General features: G+C 44.5%; 1 protein-coding gene across 2 annotated transcripts in view; it reads left to right on the forward strand.

Moving 5' to 3' along the window:
• The first annotated feature begins 3,383 nt into the window (after window positions 1-3,383).
• The window catches only part of KIAA2012, an 81,518-nt gene continuing 66,428 nt past the window's right edge, over window positions 3,384-18,473 (forward strand). Inside the window, exons 1-4 of one of the 2 annotated variants that reach the window (XM_081200398.1) lie at window positions 3,384-3,829; window positions 6,417-6,683; window positions 14,002-14,161; window positions 17,021-17,179. In XM_081200398.1, coding sequence (XP_081056524.1) covers window positions 3,725-3,829; window positions 6,417-6,683; window positions 14,002-14,161; window positions 17,021-17,179 — 691 coding nt within the window. In that variant the 5' untranslated portion in view covers window positions 3,384-3,724. The remainder of the gene's footprint in view (window positions 3,830-6,416; window positions 6,684-14,001; window positions 14,162-17,020; window positions 17,180-18,473) is intronic. The other variant, XM_081200399.1, reaches the window with a different exon arrangement.

Raw genomic sequence — 18,473 nt, forward strand, 5'->3', positions numbered from 1 at the left:
ATTTGTTGCAGCTAAGATAAAAAAGTAAAGGGACCCCTGACCATTAGGTCCAGTCTTGACCGACTCTGGAGTTGTGGCGCTCATCTCGCTTTATTGGCTGAGGGAGCCAGTGTACAGCTTCTGGGTCATGTGGCCAGCATGACTAAGCCGCTTCTGGTGAACCAGAGCAGCGCACGGAAACACCGTTTACCTTCCCGCCAGAGTGGTACCTATTTATCTACTTGCACTGGTGTGCTTTTGAACTGCTAGGTTGGCAGGAGCTGGGACCGAGCAACGGGAGCTCACCCTGTTACGGGGATTCGAACCGCCGATCTTCCGATCAGCAAGCCCAAGAGCCTCGGTGGTTTAGACCACAGCAGAGGCGTAGCGTGGGTTGTCAGCACCCGGGGCAAGGCAAGTAATTTGCGCCCCCTAACCCGGGGCAAGGCAAGTAATTTGCGCCCCCTAACCCCTAACCTGCCGCCGCTGCCAGCTTCTTCTTGCTGCTGCCTGGGCTGGTCTGGTGTGGTTCTCTCCCACGCTCAGCGCTGCGCTGGGCGGCCGCTGCACTGTCCCTCCCCCAGATAGTCCCTTGCTCTCTCTCCGCACCGCACACCTGGCACCCACCCCTCCACAGTGGGCGGTGACCCAGCGGCTCGGATCGGATTCGCACAGCCAGCACTGCAGTGAGAGAGAGTGAGTGAGCCAGGTAGGGGCAGAGAGCTGCGAGTGCGAGCGCCCCCCCCCAGATGTTGCGCCCGGTGCGGCCGGCCCCCCCTGCACCCCCCACGCTACGCCACTGGACCACAGTGCCACATGCTCCCTGTTGGTATACATATGTCTCGAGAGACAATGTGCCTCCAGAGGTGAAGTCAAATTGCTGCACTAGCTGCACCAGAGAGACCTCCCTGGGGCGCAAGTCTGGGCAGTGTGTATGGAGGCCCTGGGCTATCCAGACAACCAGGTTCTTTCTTTCTTTTTCAAATTTTTTTATTGGTTTTCCAAAAATTTAAAACAAACAGACAAACAAACAAACAAACATACATCCTGTCTGAATCTTGGTAACATTATTAAGTGACTTCCTCAAATCCCCTTGGCTGAATTTCATTACATATCATTTTAACAGTTTTCCAAAATCGATTTTCTCAAAAAATTAACTTGATCACTTAACATATTTCATCCTTTCTAATTTAGCTTTAAACATCTTAAATCCTATCCTTACATATCTAAATCCTAAGCCTATTATTTGCAAGCTTTTCCAATTAAGTTATCTTAACATATTTAGCTAAATAATCTTTAAATTTCTTCCATTCTTCCTGGTACTCCTCCTTCCAGACTCTTCCAGTCAGGTCGGCCAGCTCCGAAAAATCCATCATCTTCATCTGCCATTCCTCCACTGTTGGGACTTCTTGTGTTTTCTAATTCTTAGCTAACAAAATTCTTGCTGCAGTTGTGGCATACAAAAATAATTTAACATCTTTCTTGGGCAATTCCAAACCTGTTATTCCAAGAAGGAAGGCCTCTGGTTTCTTAGTAAATGTATATTTTTTAAAAAAAATATTATTATTTTTTAAGAATAATTTTTTATTAACCAACCAATCACATCAAATCAAACCAAATTACATAAATTCCAAATTACACAGCTGAATTTTAAATTTTTGTTGGGGGTACCCATATTTCAAGTTCCGAAGGGATCCCATCAACTTCTTGCTTCTTACTGCTGTTTTAATGTCCACAAATCTAACCTTATGATGTTCACAGTACTATCCAGTCCTTTCTTATTATTTTTCCACATCTCTTGTTGTTATTTTCATATATTTTTCCTTTCTCTTTGTGACCTCTGATAGTCTCCGCAAGCTGGTTAGAACAGTTTGTAATCCTGCGTGGATATTATTTTTTTTATCCAGTAGCCATATCCAGACGTTTTCCATATAACATCACTTCCATACATCAAAACAGTCTTAGCGTCATTAATCTTCACCAATCTGCCTCCTTTCTCAAAACCTCTGAGGAAATTCACTAGGAATGCATTTTAACATTTTTTTCAGTTCATTATAAATCTCCCCAGAAGTCCTTCACCTTGGGGCAGGTCCACCACATATGATAAAGGGTACCTTCTTTTTCTTTACATTTCCAGCATAGATTATCACTATTGTGATAAATCTTTGCTAATTTTACAGGGGTTAAGTAACATCCCAGACAACCAGATTCTTGGCTTCACTGATGTGGTTCAAAGGAAAGCAGAGCAATATGTTTGGCACCAGCTTGCCTGCGGTAGTTGCCGGAAGGAGGCGTACAGGCTGCTCTCCACTCTGGATTGGTGTAGAGTTTACTTCTTAGGATTTTCTTCTCCTGAAGATACCCCTCAAGCAAGCCGAGGTTTAGGATCAGAGCTTTCCATCTAGATGAGTTCCCTTCCCAGGTTGACAAGACCATCTGGCCCTCATTTCCCTCTATAGCTCATGCAGCAGCCTCCTTCTTGACCATAGGACCCACTCTTGGCCAGAGCCTTGTCTTCACATGCAGGGGAAGACCCTAACTCACCAATGGGTTGCGACCCATCAGCTACCCTCACCTGGTTTAGCCAGCCAGTTGAAGCTGTACCTGGGGTGTGGCCCCTCTCGCATGTGCACAGCTTCTAGGAGCCACAGGTGAGAGCTGAGTGCAGGATGGACAAACTATCCCAGAAGGAGCATGAAGTGTGTCCCCACCACCACCAGAGGTACTACCAGTGACAAATGCTGATCGTGCAGTATTACAAAGGCTCCAACGATCAAGGTGGAATGGAGGAGCATTTAATATCAGGACAACGAACAGGAATATCAAGAGATTTCAGTTCAGATGAATCACAAACCTGAGGCAAAGCATTTTGCACAACTTTAAAAAAATGCACTAGGAGGTGGACTAGATGTACAGTGGTACCTCGGGTTACATACGCTTCAGGTTACAGACTCCGCTAACCCAGAAATAGTGCTTCAGGTTAAGAACTTTGCTTCAGGATGAGAACAGAAATCGGGCTCCGGTGGCGCGGCAGCAGCAGGAGGCCCCATTAGCTAAAGTGGTGCTTCTGGTCAAGAACAGTTTCAGGTTAAGAACGGAGCTCCGGAACGAAATAAGTACTTAACCTGAGGTACCACTGTAGTGACAGATCTTCAGATGCAGAATGAACCCCTTCTCCAAATGATTATCAGCTACAGATTATCAGCTACACTGCAATTTTAAAATTGAGGGGGGAGGCAGGGAGACAATGAAAGAAGTTCTGTGAAGGATAATGTTACTCTCACGGTTGGGGGATATTTGCAGGGAAACCCACCCTCGAAATCCGAGTCTGATCCTTTCGAAATCTGCTCTCTGGCTTTCTTTCTCTCCCTTCCCTGACCTTCCCTCTTGCTGCTTTCAACAACTTAATTTCCTTTTGCTGCCATAGCAACGCAGAAACAACCTCAGAGCGCAATCGGGATCATGGTGGCGTTTCACAAATCCTCGGACCAACCAGAACGGAAGGAACGGCCACAGGACAGGCAGTCGAAAAAGTCACACCCAGAAAAGTGAAAACGACAAGAAGGCTCAGCTTCAAGTGCGGTTTTCTGTGGAAGTTATCCATACCTGGACGCAGATCAAGTTTACGGAATAATGCATGCCATTAAAATGAGCCAAGCCTAAACAGTGTTGCCTAGCGTTCTGCTTAGATGAGGATCTCCTAAAATGGATAGGAGCAAAGGAAGAGGTTGCTGAAGTCGTACACATGCCCACTCGTTCTAAAATGTCGCACCTGTCTATATTAAGTCGTGGCACTGGGCAGGTGGTCCGAAAAAAGGAGGAGAAGCTGGAGGTATATTTCAATCCAGAGGTGAGTCCTTGTTCCCAGGTTGCAATGTAGACACTTAGCTACTAATGCTGAAGTCGCGGCGCAATTATTTTCCATCTGTCCTTCTCAACCAGTGTTAAAAGAGATGTTTTGCCTATGAATCCCACATGTAGACAATTTGTTGCAGCTAAGATAAAAAGGTAAAGGGACCCCTGATCATTAGGTCCAGTCGGGACCGACTCTGGGGTTGCGGTGCTTATCTCTCTTTACTGGCCGAGGGAGCCGGCGTACAGCTTCCGGGTCATGTGGCCAACATGACTAAGCCGCTTCTGGCGAACCAGAGCAGCGCACGGAAACACCATTTATCTTCCCGCTGGAGCGGTACCTATTTATCTACTTGCATTTTGACGTGCTTTCGAACTGTTAGGTTGGCAGGAGCAGGGACCGAGCAACGGGAGCTCACCCCATTGTGGGGATTCGAACCGCTGACCTTCTGATCGGCAAGTCCTAGGCTCTGTGGTTTAACCCCCAGCACCACCCGCGTCCATATATATGTATATATATATAAATATATATACACACAGATGCAAATGTAAAGATAATTGTTGTTGTTGTTTAGTCATTTGGTCATGTCCGACTCTTCGTGACCCCATGGACCAGAGCACACCAGGCACTCCTGTCTTCCACTGCCTCCCGCAGTTTGGTCAAACTCATGCTGGTAGCTTCGAGAGCACTATCCAACCATCTTGTCCTCTGTCATCCCCTTCTCCTTGTGCCCTCCATCTTTCCCAACATCAGGGTCTTTTCCAGGGAGTCTTCTCTTCTCATGAGGTGGCCAAAGTATTAGAGCCTCAGCTTCAGGATCTGTCCTTCCTGTGAGCGTAAAGATAATTACTCTACTTCGAATAGAAATACAATACATCTCGCCGCTGTGGCCGCTTAGCTTGCTGTCTGGGTGCTAACTGTCAGTGGGCCACTTCAAGGCCCCTTTTTATCTTTAAATTGGACTTGGACCAGGCAGCTCTTCAGAGAGAGACTGCCCTCTTTGTTAAGGTCACTAGCCTACTTTAGTGGCAACTCATCACATGGTTCCGCCCCAAGACTTTCTCTATAGTCCATGTCGGTTGACGCTGGAGGATTACAGTAGTCCCCTGTCGAGGCTGAAATACAGTATAACCCGTGTTTCTGAGGCCTTGATCTCATGACCGCTTCATCATGTGGAAGCCACAGGAAAGACCTCGCCTTTGCTGACTTCCAGCTGCTCCCAGAGGATGCTGATCCCATCACGTGAAACCACTTCCAATGATAAATTCAGTGTGTGTGTGTGTGTGTGTGTGTGTGTGTGTGTGTGTTTGACAGAGCAGCTTAATTGCTAGAAGTCAGAACCTTCCCAATTCCTTCATGTAGTTAATTGGTTGTAAGGCTAGCTGCCAGTCACATGTGGCATTCATGCGAGTACCTGAATAGATTTATGGTATGAATGTTTTCTTTTCAGACTCCTCAAATACATTGCACCTTATTCAGATAGTTTGCATGGTGAACCATCTCAGTCTAAAAATATTGAGAAACATAACAGAGATCAATTCTCTTTAACCATGCAGGGTTTTTCTATTATTATTATTATCAGGCAGCAGCTGCCGACATTGTGACACAGGGTCCTGTAATAAGATTATTGGAGAAACCTTCTTTCTAGGGGGGAAGCTGTAAGAATACAAAGACCGGGGAAACCATTTTGTGTTGTGGAATCATTTCGCAGAGCTGATGTGGAATACCTTTTCTTTTTGCACTCAAGTCTCTGTGAGCAAAATTTGATGGATTCGGTTGTGACAAATGTTGCAGGTCCTTTTTTCTGAAGTATGTTCTGGAGGCTTCTCTGATTTGCGTACCGTGTTTGTGCTTCACACGAGATCAACCATGCTGCCCTGTAAAGCCCCCATAACGTAATAAGGAGGGTTGTGAAAGTATTTTACAGTATTTTATGGTGTTTCGTAACGGGGGGAAAGGTTGCTGCTGTTCCCTCCTCATCTCCCATACAGTCATACCTTGGATCCTGAACACCCTGGAACTCGGACGTTTTGGCTCCCGCAAACCCGGAAGTGATGCGAACGTTCTTGCGGAACCCGAACATCCGACAGGGCTTCCGTGGCTTCTGATTGGCTGCAATCAGTGTTATGTACTGAAGTTCTCACCCTGGGCCAGCAGGGGGATACTGTAGATAGTTTTCACTCAGGTCCACATATGCAAATAAGGGATTGAAAGTGACGTTCAGTGATTGGATAGTAACAGAAATTTGCTACAGTTACGTTGTACTGGAGCTCTATATAAGCAGGCTGGCTGAACCCTTCAGTTCAGTTCTGTTCTGGCCTGTGAATAAACAAGAGCTGTTTGAAGAATTGCTGTGTCGTCTGATGTGTTCACCCACAACTTAACAGTGAATCAGAAGCCGTGATTTGGCTTTCCAACATTTTAGAAGTCAAACGGACTTCCGGAATGGATTCCGTTCGACTTCCAAGGTATGACTGTATTTAGAGAACACGCTTTATGCTTTGTAAAAGCGCTTAGAGGCCTGTTTTGCCATTAAGCGATATATAAATTAATAATGCGTGGTTGTTGGTTTTTTACATGTTAGGATTACTTGAACTGGCAGTGCCTTGAAACCGATTTTCACGACTATCATGACCTGGAGGGAGACTGTGGACTGTGTCTTCCTAAAACCTACAGCACGAGAACAGGCGCGCTACTTCTCTATTCAGAAGATCAAGCCAAACCATCAAGGAAGCTGAAAGGAATAAGGAAGACACGGCGAAGACTTAGAAACAAAAGCCAGAAAATACACATAGAGCTTCACACCCTTCAAGATCTGGTGCGAGCCATCTTGGCATATGGACGCAAAAAGGTAAGAGAGCAAGCACAGCCCAATTGTATTCAAGAATTAGTAGGTTATTTCTAATTATACATTTTAAAAATGGGGAAGGGGAATGCACACCTAATAGATCGCATATGTGGGCATTTCAATATCGTCTATGTCCATATATCATATATATATATTGTTGTTGTTTAGTCGTTTAGTCGTGTCTGACTCTTTGTGACCCCATGGACCAGAGCACGCCAGGCACTCCTGTCTTCCACTGCCTCCCGCAGTTTGGTCAAACTCATGCTGGTAGCTTCGAGAACACTGTCCAGCCAAGCTGATATTAGAAGTTTCTGGCCTATGGATAGATGAAACTAGCCATAATCAATGCTTTTTTTCTTTTTTAAAAAAGTTTAGGGGTACTCTCATTTTCCTACTCATATTGAAATACTGCCCCTCCATGAGGCCAAACATAGATTCACAAAATGTTTAGGGGTATGCGTACCCCTGAGTACCCCCAGAAAAAAAACACCACTGACCATTATGGTCTACATCCAACAGAATTCCCTGTTTCACATAGCTGGGAAGGGAATCCTTTACTAAATACTGTCTGACCCAATAAAGACTCCATGCCTGAAGAACAAAGACAAAAGACACACCTGGAATCACTGCCTGTGGTACGAGCCATATCAGTGTATCCAAGCACGACATCCATCAAAGATTAAAGGAGAGAAAGGGTACTGCTGTGACCAAACACATGGAATCGTGTGCCGACTGCCACGAACAATTAGAATCCAACAGGGATGTTCGCAAGCTTTTGCAAATCACGCTACTGTTGGAGATGGCAGGAAAGGAAGGTGGAGTTAACCCAGTGCCGGATTTACGTATAAGCTAAACAAGCTATAGCTTAGGGCCCCACTCTCTTGGGGGCCCCACAAAAATTTAAAGGAAATAACAACTGGATGTACATTTCCAAAATATAAGATAAAAAACCAAATAAAATAAAACCTACATACAGCAACAGTGTTTTGTGTTGTGTAGGCTCCTATTTGTTACGTGCAAATGGCTTTAGCTACCTATTAGGTTCATAAATTACCATATAGCATATATTCAACACAAAAAACAGCGACAACTTGTTGTTGACAAAGGACAGCTGGACATAGAAAGGGCCCCATTACCTTCAGTAGCTTAAAGTAAAGGTAAAGGGACCCCTGACCATTAGGTCCAGTCGTGACTGACTCTGGGGTTGCGGCACTCATCTTGCTTTACTGGCCATGGGCGCCGGCGTACAGCTTCCGGGTCAAGTGGCCAGCATGACTAAGCCACTTCTGGCGAACCAGAGCATCACACGGAAATGCCGTTTACCTTCCCGCCGGAGCGGTACCTATTTACTTGCACTTTGACGTGCTTTTGAACTGCTAGGTTGGCAGGAGCAGGGACCAAGCAATGGGAGCTCACCCCGTCGCGGGGATTCGAACCGCCAACCTTCTGATCGGCAAGTCCTAGGCTCTGTGGTTTAAGCCACAGCGTCGCACGTGTCCCTTCAGTAGCTTAGGTCCTCATCAAATCTAAATCCACCTTGAGTTAACCCATTGCTCCATCTGATCAGGCATATGGACGTTTTATTTTATTGGGAGAGTAACAGAGTCCTAAAAAGTCTTTTTGGAAAGTCCGCCCTTCCTTCAAACCACAATTCATCCTGCCCCCATTTAACTGTTTCTGGTATAATCTCCACTGCTTTGTGGGATATCTTTGGGAGAAGGAAAAGCTAAGGCGTAAACCCTACACAAATCCAGTGTGGAATTTCTTGGGTGGCGCCTTGTATGCCTCCTACTGGCAACTCCTGCAGCCAAGCTGGTGCCAAACGTATTGCACTGCTTTCCTTTGGACCACATTGGTAAGGCCAGGAGCGGGGTCTTGTCTTCTGGGCAGCCCAGGACCTCCATAAACGCTGCCCAGACTTGTGCCCCAGGGAGCACAAGTGAGGAGAACATTGTTGTGCTCAAGTCCTCCTCTTTGTGGAGTTCCCAATAGACATCTGGTTGGCCATTGGGTGGGTCTTTGGTCTGTTTCCTCATGTTCTTTTCTTCTGCTTTTAATCACCATTGCTGGGGGAAATCAATATACAGGCGTATCTCGGAAGTTGAACAGAATCCGTTCTGGAAGTCCGTTTGACTTCCAAAGTGCGGCTTCTGATTGGCTTTCCCCGTCGGACATTCAGCTCATAGCTGCCAACTGTCCCTTATTTGGCGGGAAAGTCCCTTATCCCAGCGCCGTGTCCCACTGCTGTCCCTTATTGATGATGTCCCTTAAATTTCCCAGGTTTCAAAGGAAGCAGCTCCTCTCCCTCCCTCCCTGCCGGCCAGGGAGGAGGGAGGCTCCAACTGTGTTGCTTGGCTGCGTTGCTCACCCAATAAGGAGTCTAAGAACGACTGGGGGTGGAGCTTGCATGCCTTGTGCCGATCAAATCGGCCGCGTTGCCTGGGGACTCGCCTTTGCTCAGCGCTTCCCAGCAGAGAGGTGACGGTGGTTTTCCTTGCTGCATCCCCTTTGCCGGGTTGCTGCGCTGTGGGAACCACTGCTTGAGGCTTTGTTTGGCTGCTGGCTGGGCTTTCCGCCTTTGGCTCGGAGGGGTTCAGAAGTTGAACATCCCTGTGCTCTGAAAATCCCTAATTTTGGCTGCTGATCCCTTATTTTTGAGGCTGCTGGTCCCTTATTTTCAAATCTGTAAGTTGACAGCTATGGTTCAGCTTCCGAAAGAACGTTCAAAAACCGGAACACTCACTTCCGGTTTTTGATCGTTCGGGAGCCGAAAAGTTCGACTCCCAAGGTGTTCTGGATCCAAGGTATGACTGTCTAGTGAAACTAGAAATGTCTACCCAAATCCCCTTGAGCGGAAGTGTGTAAATTGGAACCTGGGAACAGGGTGAATATATGGAGTAACTAGCTGCAGTACCAAAGAAAACGGGCAAGTCTCAGCATGCCTGCGATTACTCAAAGCACTTCAATAGTTTTCATAACAAGGCACCAGCACATGCTAATATAATGCAACACAATGGCATTCGACTCAGTTAGAAACCAAGACCAATTTAAGCTTTATCAATTCCCCTAAATTTCAAATTTTGCTTTGGCTGGAAAGTGGGAGGACAGCTACAAAACGGTAAAGAGGACAAACAAAAGTTCTTTGCCATTAATGAGGCATATGAATTGCTGTTTTCAGATAACACCGTTCACCTTTCCAGCTGCGTTTTAAAGCTATTTATTTCTCCTCCTCTCCCGTTTGTATTCCACCATATCCTTACCTTCAGAAGGCTGACATATTTCAGAAGACTGAAGTGTTTTTAATCAAACGGAGCAGAAATACAAAAATAGAGCAAGTTTAAAACCAGCGCCTGTTCTCTCAAACAACATGCGCTGCTTTGAGCTCCTTGAGACATAGAATGTGGCAAATAAATCAATAAAACAAATGTTTGCTCCAGCAGTTGCTTTTTAATGCAATTATTTTCAAACTTTTAAGATATTTAACTGTATCACATTGCAAGCAGATGTTTATGCACCAAGAGAAGGCAGCCATTTCTTCTTCTTTAGGGATTTTCCTTGTTCATTCTCATTTTAAAATTTATTTCATACATACATATACCACTTAATGACTAACACACAATATGCAGTGCTCACCCCCATTAACGTGAATACTTCACATCCAGTTTCTGCCTCCTATCTACTCCTGGTTCCCCTATTATAGAACATAAACCATGCCATGTGATCCCTGAGCCAAGGATATAAGTAACTGTGCAACCTTCTGAAGACATCTGAAGGCAGCCCTGTATAGTTTTGTTATGTTTTATATGTGTTGGAAGCTGCCCAGAGTGGCTGGGACGACCCAGTATAAATAGAAATTATTATTAGTATTAGTATTGTTGAATAGTATGTCCCTATTTTAATCAACTATCCCTCACCAACTATCCCTCACCTGGAGTACTGTGTCCAGTTCTGGGCACCACAATTCAAGGAGGACACTGACAAACTGGAACGTGTCCAGAGGAGGGCAACCAAAATGGTCAAAGGCCTGGAAACGATGCCTTATGAGGAATGGCTAAGGGAGCTGGGCATGTTTAGCCTGGAGAAGAGGAGGTTAAGGGGTGATATGATAGCCATGTTCAAATATATAAAAGGATGTCACATAGGGGAGGGAGAAAGGTTGTTTTCTGCTGCTCCAGAGAAGCGGACAAGGAGCAATGGATCCAAACTACAAGAAAGAAGATTCCACCTAAACATTAGGAAGAACTTCCTGACAGTAAGAGCTGTTCGACAGTGGAATTTGCTGCCAAGGAGTGTGGTGGAGTCTCCTTCTTTGGAGGTCTTTAAGCAGAGGCTTGACAACCATATGTCAGGAGTGCTCTGATGGTGTTTCCTGCTTGGCAGGGGGTTGGACTCGATGGCCCTTGTGGTCTCTTCCAACTCTATGATTCTATGATTCTACCCCATTCTTTTCTTACACCTCTCACACATCTGCCAGTACACACAATGCTCCTTCTGTTCCTCCTTCCGCTTCGCTGAAGGGGCGCTGCACAGCTCTCCCTCTCTGTGCAGCGCCCCTTCAGCGACGCGCCTGCCCTGGCTTCTGCCTTAGCCTCTTCCGGGCAGGGGGAGCCTTCATCCCGCTGCCCTGAAGAGGCTTCGTGCGGCTATCCCAGAAGCCAGAACAGCCAGAGCCTATCCTAGAAGCCAGATCCCTCTTGCTGTTCTGGCTCCTGGGATTCAGAATTATTTTTTTCTTGTTTTCCTCCTCCAAAAACTTGGTGCGTCTTATGGTCTGGTGCGTCTTATAGAGCGAAAAATACAGTAGTTGATGTGAGAGAACAACACACTAGTGTGGGTGGGAAACATTGATGTGCAGTTCAGTCGAAAGCGCTCCTGTGCACAAGGAAAAATAGGGTCTATGTGACCCACATTCACTTTTACAGCCTTACTGTTTTCAATCTTAGTTTGAAACTCAGCCTGGAATGGCAATATTAAAAAAAAAAAAAATGAAGCAAAATGATTCACGCAATTCTTTGATCCAGCATCTGGTTTAAGTTAAAATTCAGTTTTATTTAATATAAACTTGTTTACTGCCCAAAATTGTAAATGTTAGTCATCAACTTCCAAACAGAAAATAAGAAGTCTTAGAAGTCCATTGTAAAAATTTGTTGTCTCATCTTTACTCATGAGTGAGTCGGAGCGAAGATAGATGTAACATCTATTTTTCAAAAAAAAAAATCTTGCTTTTCCAAATTTATAACGAAAAACAAATAACAATACAAATATAAAACATACATAATATAAAACATACATAATAAGAAAAACAGAAAAGGAAAACACAATACTAAAAAGAAAAAACATAAAAACAGTTATTACTTTCAGTGACTGATTTAACTTTCATTGTTAACTTACTTCCTCGAATCCCCCCATCTGAATTTCATTGTATCTCCTTGTAGCAGTTCTCCAAAATCTTAATTCTAATAAAATTAAATCCATATAATTACTATCTTCTTCTCTTTTATTAATTCTAATTCCTATTGTTTTACAACCCGTTGTTATTGTAATCCTCCGCCTATTTCTTACTTCCAAGTAACTTCCATTATCTTATATTACAGTATTTAGCCAAATATTCTTTAAATTTCTTCCAATCTTCTTTAGTCTCCTCTTCCTTCTGATTGCGGATTCTTCCAGTCAGGTCGGCCAGCTCCAAAAAGTCCAACATCTTCATCTGCCATTCTTCTATTGTTGGTATTTCTTGGGATTTCCAGTTTTTTGCTATTAGCAGTCTTGCCACTGTAGTGGCATACAAAAACAATCTAACATCCCATAGATGTAACATTTTAAAAGTATCCATAGAAGTCCTTCATCACAGTGGAATGGTTCTCAATCCTTAGCTTCCCAGCTTCTGTCCCAGCTTCTGCCAACCTAGCAATTTGAAAGCATACCAGCACGAGTAGATAAATAGGTACCACAGTGGCTGGAAGGTAAACGGCGTTTCCGTGCACTTTTGCTTCCATCACGGTGTTCCATTGTGCCAGAAGCGGTTTAGTCCTGCTGGCCACATGACCCAGAAAGCTGTCTGTGGACAAACGCTGGCTCCCTTGGCCTGAAAAGCGAGATGAGCGCCGCACCCCATAGTCACCTTTGACTGGACTTAACCGTCCAGGGGTCCTTTTACCTTTTTTACCTTTACCTACTTTTTAAAAAAACGTAAAGTAGCATATAAATGTTCATATGCATGTATGTTCAATTCATTCATTGTCCTATTTTTTAAAAAATGCAAGCACTTTAATAACAGTTGGAAAACTTCTCATGGGCTTTGGGAGCATAGCTGTCAACCGTCCCTTATTTGGCGGGAAACTTCCTTATCCCAGCGCCGTGTCCCGCTGCTGTCCCTTATTGATGATGTCCCTTAAATTTCCCGGGTTTCAAAGGAAGCAGCTCCTCTCCCTCCCTCCCTGCCGGCCAGGGAGGAGGGAGGCTCCAACTGGGTTTCTTGGCTGCGTTGCTCACCCAAAAGGAGTCTAAAAATGACTGGGGGGGTGGAGCTTGCATGCCTTGTGCCAATCAAATTGGCCATCTTGCCTGGGGACTCGCCTTTGCTCAGTGCTTCCCAGCAGAGAGGTGACGGTGGTTTTCCTTGCTGCATCCCCTTTGCTGGGTTGCTGCGCTGTGGGAACCACCACTTGAGGCTTCATTTGGCTGCTGGCTGGGCTTTGTGCCTTTGGCTCGGAGGGGCTCAGAAGTTGAACATCCCTGTGCTGGGAAAATCCCTTATTTTGGCTGCTGATCCCTTATTTTCAAGGCTGCTGGTCCCTTATTTTCAAATCTGTAAGTTGACAGCTATGTTTGGCAGACAAGTGTGTTGCTGATTTTAGTGTGCCAGCCAATAGGCACCCTGCAAAGGTGGCTGTTTCCCATTCAGACTTAAGTATTTATTTATTTTATTTATTTCATATATATATTTATTTCATATATATATATACACACACCGCCCTATACCCAGAGGTCTCAGTACACTGAAAACATTCAGAACTGGGGGTGGGGGGTGGACAGAAAATATATATACTACGTTTGCGCTGAATAATGTAAGATTGCTTTCTAAATACGCCATGATTCTTTACCGTCATCATGCAAAAGAATCTGGGGATTTTTCTAAATAATTTGGGGGTCTCGCTTATCTGTCTGTATTGCTTCCCTCTTCAGCTCTCCTAGCTAGAGATGCCTTCAAAGATATTGGGGGGGGGGGAGTAATTTATTAACAGCAGTCAATTGCCAATGTTACCCAGCTGCAATTTTTAAGCTTTTTAACATCTTGTTATCTATATTATGGTTATGCAAGGATAAGAACAGAGTCACTTGGCAGCCATACCTTCACTTCCTAACTGAACCAGACATCCGGACTGACAGACAGATGAGACCAGGTTATTCACCCAAGAGGTACCTCCTCAAACTCTCTCAGACCTGGCACCCGAACATTTTACGAAAGCTTCAGTGTGCAGGTCAGTATGACTCGAAAACAAGCCAAGAATCTAAGAAAGGTATTCTTGTATGCAACTGCAGTGGCTCGTATACTTGTGGCCAAGGGATGGAAAGATCATGAGGCTCCCAAAATAACAGATTGGAAAATCAAATTGCAGGAATTGGTGGAGATGGCTCAATTGACTAGCTAACCCAGAGGAAACTCAAAGCAAAAATTTGCAGGAAAATGGGATGGTTATAGAAGATATGTTCAAAAATACAATAATAGTTTTGACTCCGTGCTAGCATTCGAGTGATAAAGGAACTAAAAGGAGGTGGACAACAATTAAGGATTTATTATGTTTTCAGAATGTATTGGAAAATTTATATAGAAAGGTTTATTGTTTTGTGTACATTCAATTGTAAGATCAAATATATACAAAGGGACTTGACAGGAAGTCAAAGTTGAAGAAAAGATTTTGTAAGATAAAAGGGGACAAATATTTACTTTCATTATTATCATTTTGTGTGTGGGTGTGTGGGTCTGCACATATGTGTGTTTTTGTATGGAAAGTTTGGGAGGAAATAAGACGGTAAATAACAAATAACAAACTAAATATTGATGTATGTAATTTTTACTTCTTATTTAGTGGTAGTATGGTTGTATTGTTATTGGTAACATAAAACCATTCAATAAAAATTATTTAGAAAAAAGAAACAAGAAAACAAGCCAACAGGAGGACATTATTTCTCAAGCTACAGGATACCAGTGGATTGTGGCTAACACCATGTGTAAAGGTAAAGGTAAAGGGACCCCTGACTGTTAGGTCCATCGTGGACAACTCTGGGGTTGTGGCGCTCATCTCGCTTTATTGTCCGAGGGAGCTGGCGTCCAGCTTCCGGGTCATGTGGCTAGCATGACTAAGCCGCTTCTGGAGAATCAGAGCAGCGCACGAAAACGCCGTTTACCTTCCCGCCAGAGCGGTAGCTATTTATCTACTTGCACTTTGACGTGCTTTCGAACTGCTAGGTTGGCAGGAGCTGGGACCAAGCAATGGGAGCTCACCCTGTCGTGGAGATTCGAACCGCCGACCTTCTGATCGGCAAGTCCTAGGCTCTGTGGTTTAAACCACAACACCACAAACCTAAATCCAGCCCTGGGTATACATGTGCCCACAGAGGGCTTTCTTGGTGTCTACAGGGTCCCTTCCCTTGCTGAAATTAGACTTAAAGTAAAAGGCGAAAGATTTATACAATCTGAAGAGAAACCAGAGTAATGGGGAATGGGGGAAAATTAATGTGTATCTGCAGAAATGCCGTAAGCAAGTTGGTACATTGGCAAGTTTATATTAAGCACTTGTAAGTAGTAAAAAATTAGAGAATGTAAAGGTGTAACAAGTGGCTTAAAATAATAACAAAATGCAGAGAATGATGTAAGATGTAAAGAACCATTAGAAGGGGCTGGAAGGAAGTTTTGAGTTTTAAAGAAGGTTTGTAAAATAGTAGGGGTTTTTTTAATTAGAAGTATAAATGTTAGATGGTTTGATTTTTGTATCCTTATTTGATTGATTATTATTTTTTGGAAAAAAATAATAAAAAACGATTTAAAAATGAAATGAGACTTAAAGAAGCATTTGACGGTAGACAGTGTCATTGTTTGTGGAGTATATTTGGTTGTGGTGTGTCTGTGTGGTGTCCGCAACAGTTTAGTCTGTTTGCAATTGAGCTCGTGGCACCCAAAGTGTTATGTACTGAAGTTCTCACCCTAGGCCAGCAGGGGGATACTGTAGATAGTTCAGGTCCACATATGCAAATAAGGGATCGAAAGTGACGTTCAGTGATTGGATAGTTACAGAAAGTGGTTACTGTTGCGTTCTAGTGGAGCTCTATATACGCAGGCTGGCTGAACCCTTCAGTTCAGTTCTGTTCTGGCCTGTGAAGAAACAAGAGCTGTTTGAAGAATCGCTGTGTCCTCTGATATGTTCACCCACAACTTAACACAAAGGTTGGCACTCCCTGGTGTAGCCCAATCTATTTAATGTGGTAGAATACAGACTTTGCATGCAAAAGGTTCCAGGGTCAGTCCCCAGCATCCTGCAGGTAAGAAGAGAATGTTGTCTGCCTGAAGAACTGTTGCCCGTCAGTGCATATAAATCTGAGTTAGATGGACTAATGGTCTGACTCTGTAAAGGGCAGAATTGGACACTGCCCAGTGGTAGGGACGCGGGTGGCGCTGTGGGTTAAACCGCAGAGCCTAGGGCTTGCCAATCAGAAGGTCGGCTGTTCGAATCCCCACGACGGGGTGAGCTCCCGCTGCTCGGTCCCTGCTCCTGCCAACCTAGCAGTTCGAAAGCACACCAGTGCAAGTAGATAAATAGCTACCGCTCCGGCGGGAAGGTAAACGGCGTTTTCGTGCGCTGCTCTGGTTCACCAGAAGCGGCTTAGTCATGCTGGCCACATGATCCAGAAGCTGTACGCCGGCTCCCTCAGCCAATAAAGCGAGATGAGCGTAGCAACCCCAGAGTCGGCCACGACTGGACCTAACGGTCAGGGGTCCCTTTACCTTTACTTACAGTGGTAATAGAGCTCTGGTCTTCAACTGGTCACGGCCTGCTCCAAGATTGGCTGCAGCAGGAGCGCCACCGCCGTGCAATTATAAGGGGAAAGATTAAGAAACATGTCCCCAATTGCATGTTTGTGTTAAAAGTGGCACTTGAGGCTGAAGATACATGTGTTTTACACAAAAATAGGGCCCATGGATGAGTCTTCAGGAAGGGCTGGGGAAGATTCCTGTCTGAGACCGTGGCAAATGGACCAATGAGTTGCCTCAGAATAAGGAATCTACCTTTGTTCCCGTCTTTTCCCAAGTGATATATGAATGCTATGTATACATTTTGCAGGTTATATCAGGGAGCCCCTGTTGCTAGAGGAAGACACACCAGATCACAGAAAGAATCAGGATCTGTCAGCTGTTCCGCCAAAATATAATCTTCTGCATATTTTCTGTTCGCCGTACCAATACTTACAGGCTGAATTCGAAGAACAACAGGATAAGCCAGGTACAGTAGCAAATGAATGAATATCTATCATCTATCTAGCTATCTATCATCTATCTATATCTATATCTATCTAATCTATCATCTATCTATCTATCATCTATCAACTATCTAGCTATCATCTCACAACTAGTATTTTCTTATTCCCCTCTCGTTATATCAATTACAGCAGGCACCCCCAAATTCGGCCCTCCAGATATTTTGGGACTACAACTCCCATGATCCCTAGTGAACAGGACCAGTGGTCAGGGATGATGGGAATTGTAGTCCCGAAACATCTGGGGGGCTGAGTTTGGGGATGCCTGAGTTACAGTAGAGGAAAGAAAGAAAATTAAATTAATGTGGCATGCAGATACTTATGGTTTGATTGTAATGTCTACACAGTGAATATTTATGTTTATGTTTATGTTGTTTATGTTTATGTTTATGTTTATGTTTATGTTTATATGTGCCACCATAGAAGAAAAGAGGGAGGAGAGACCATTGTCATAAATCATGAAACAAAGAAGGCTGTGATCTTACGTAGACTGGACTTGGGAGCAAAGACCAAAGTTTTATATTTATATTTATATTTAATTTATATTTACCGTATTTTTCGCTCTATAAGACGCACCAGACCACAAGACGCAGCCAGTTTTTGGAGGAGAAAAACAAGAAAAAAAATATTCTGAATCTCAGAAGCTAGAACAGCAAGAGGGATCGCTGCGCAGCGAAAGCAGCAATCCCTCTCCTGTTCTGGCTTCTGTGATAGCTGCACAGCCTACATTCGCTCCATAAGACGCACACACATTTCCCCTTACTTTTTAGGAGGGAAAAAGTGAGTCTTATAGAGCAAAAAATACGGTATATTTATGTGCCACCATAGAAGAAAAGAGGGAGGAGAGACCATTGTCATAAATCATGAAATAAAGAAGGCTGTGATCTTACATAGACTGGACTTGGGAGCAAACCCTGTTGAACCCAATGGTGCTTTTTTCTGAGCAGACGTCTGTGAGGTTGTGCTGCCCATGTCTTCTTCTGCCCCCCTCACACTGAATTTTGTAGCATTGGGAAGGGCAAACATGCTCGAAGAGAGACAGGTTGTCTCTGTGGCCATTTTAGGCGGCAGCGTTCGGTTGTTGCGGAGGGCAGCCAGGTGTTTGCAGGTGATGGGCAGACCAGGAGACGGTCTGCTGCGCGGATTCTCCCGTTCCACAGTTTTTGCACCTCTCGCTCCTCTTCATTTCAGCGAGGCCGGCTCGGGAAAACTTCCCAGTAGATTTTACCTAGTATTCCGCTTCTAACTGAGGGAAACCAT

The sequence above is a fragment of the Podarcis bocagei genome, assembly GCF_964188305.1.
Source record: "Podarcis bocagei genome assembly, chromosome: 1".
Taxonomy (NCBI): domain Eukaryota; kingdom Metazoa; phylum Chordata; class Lepidosauria; order Squamata; family Lacertidae; genus Podarcis; species Podarcis bocagei.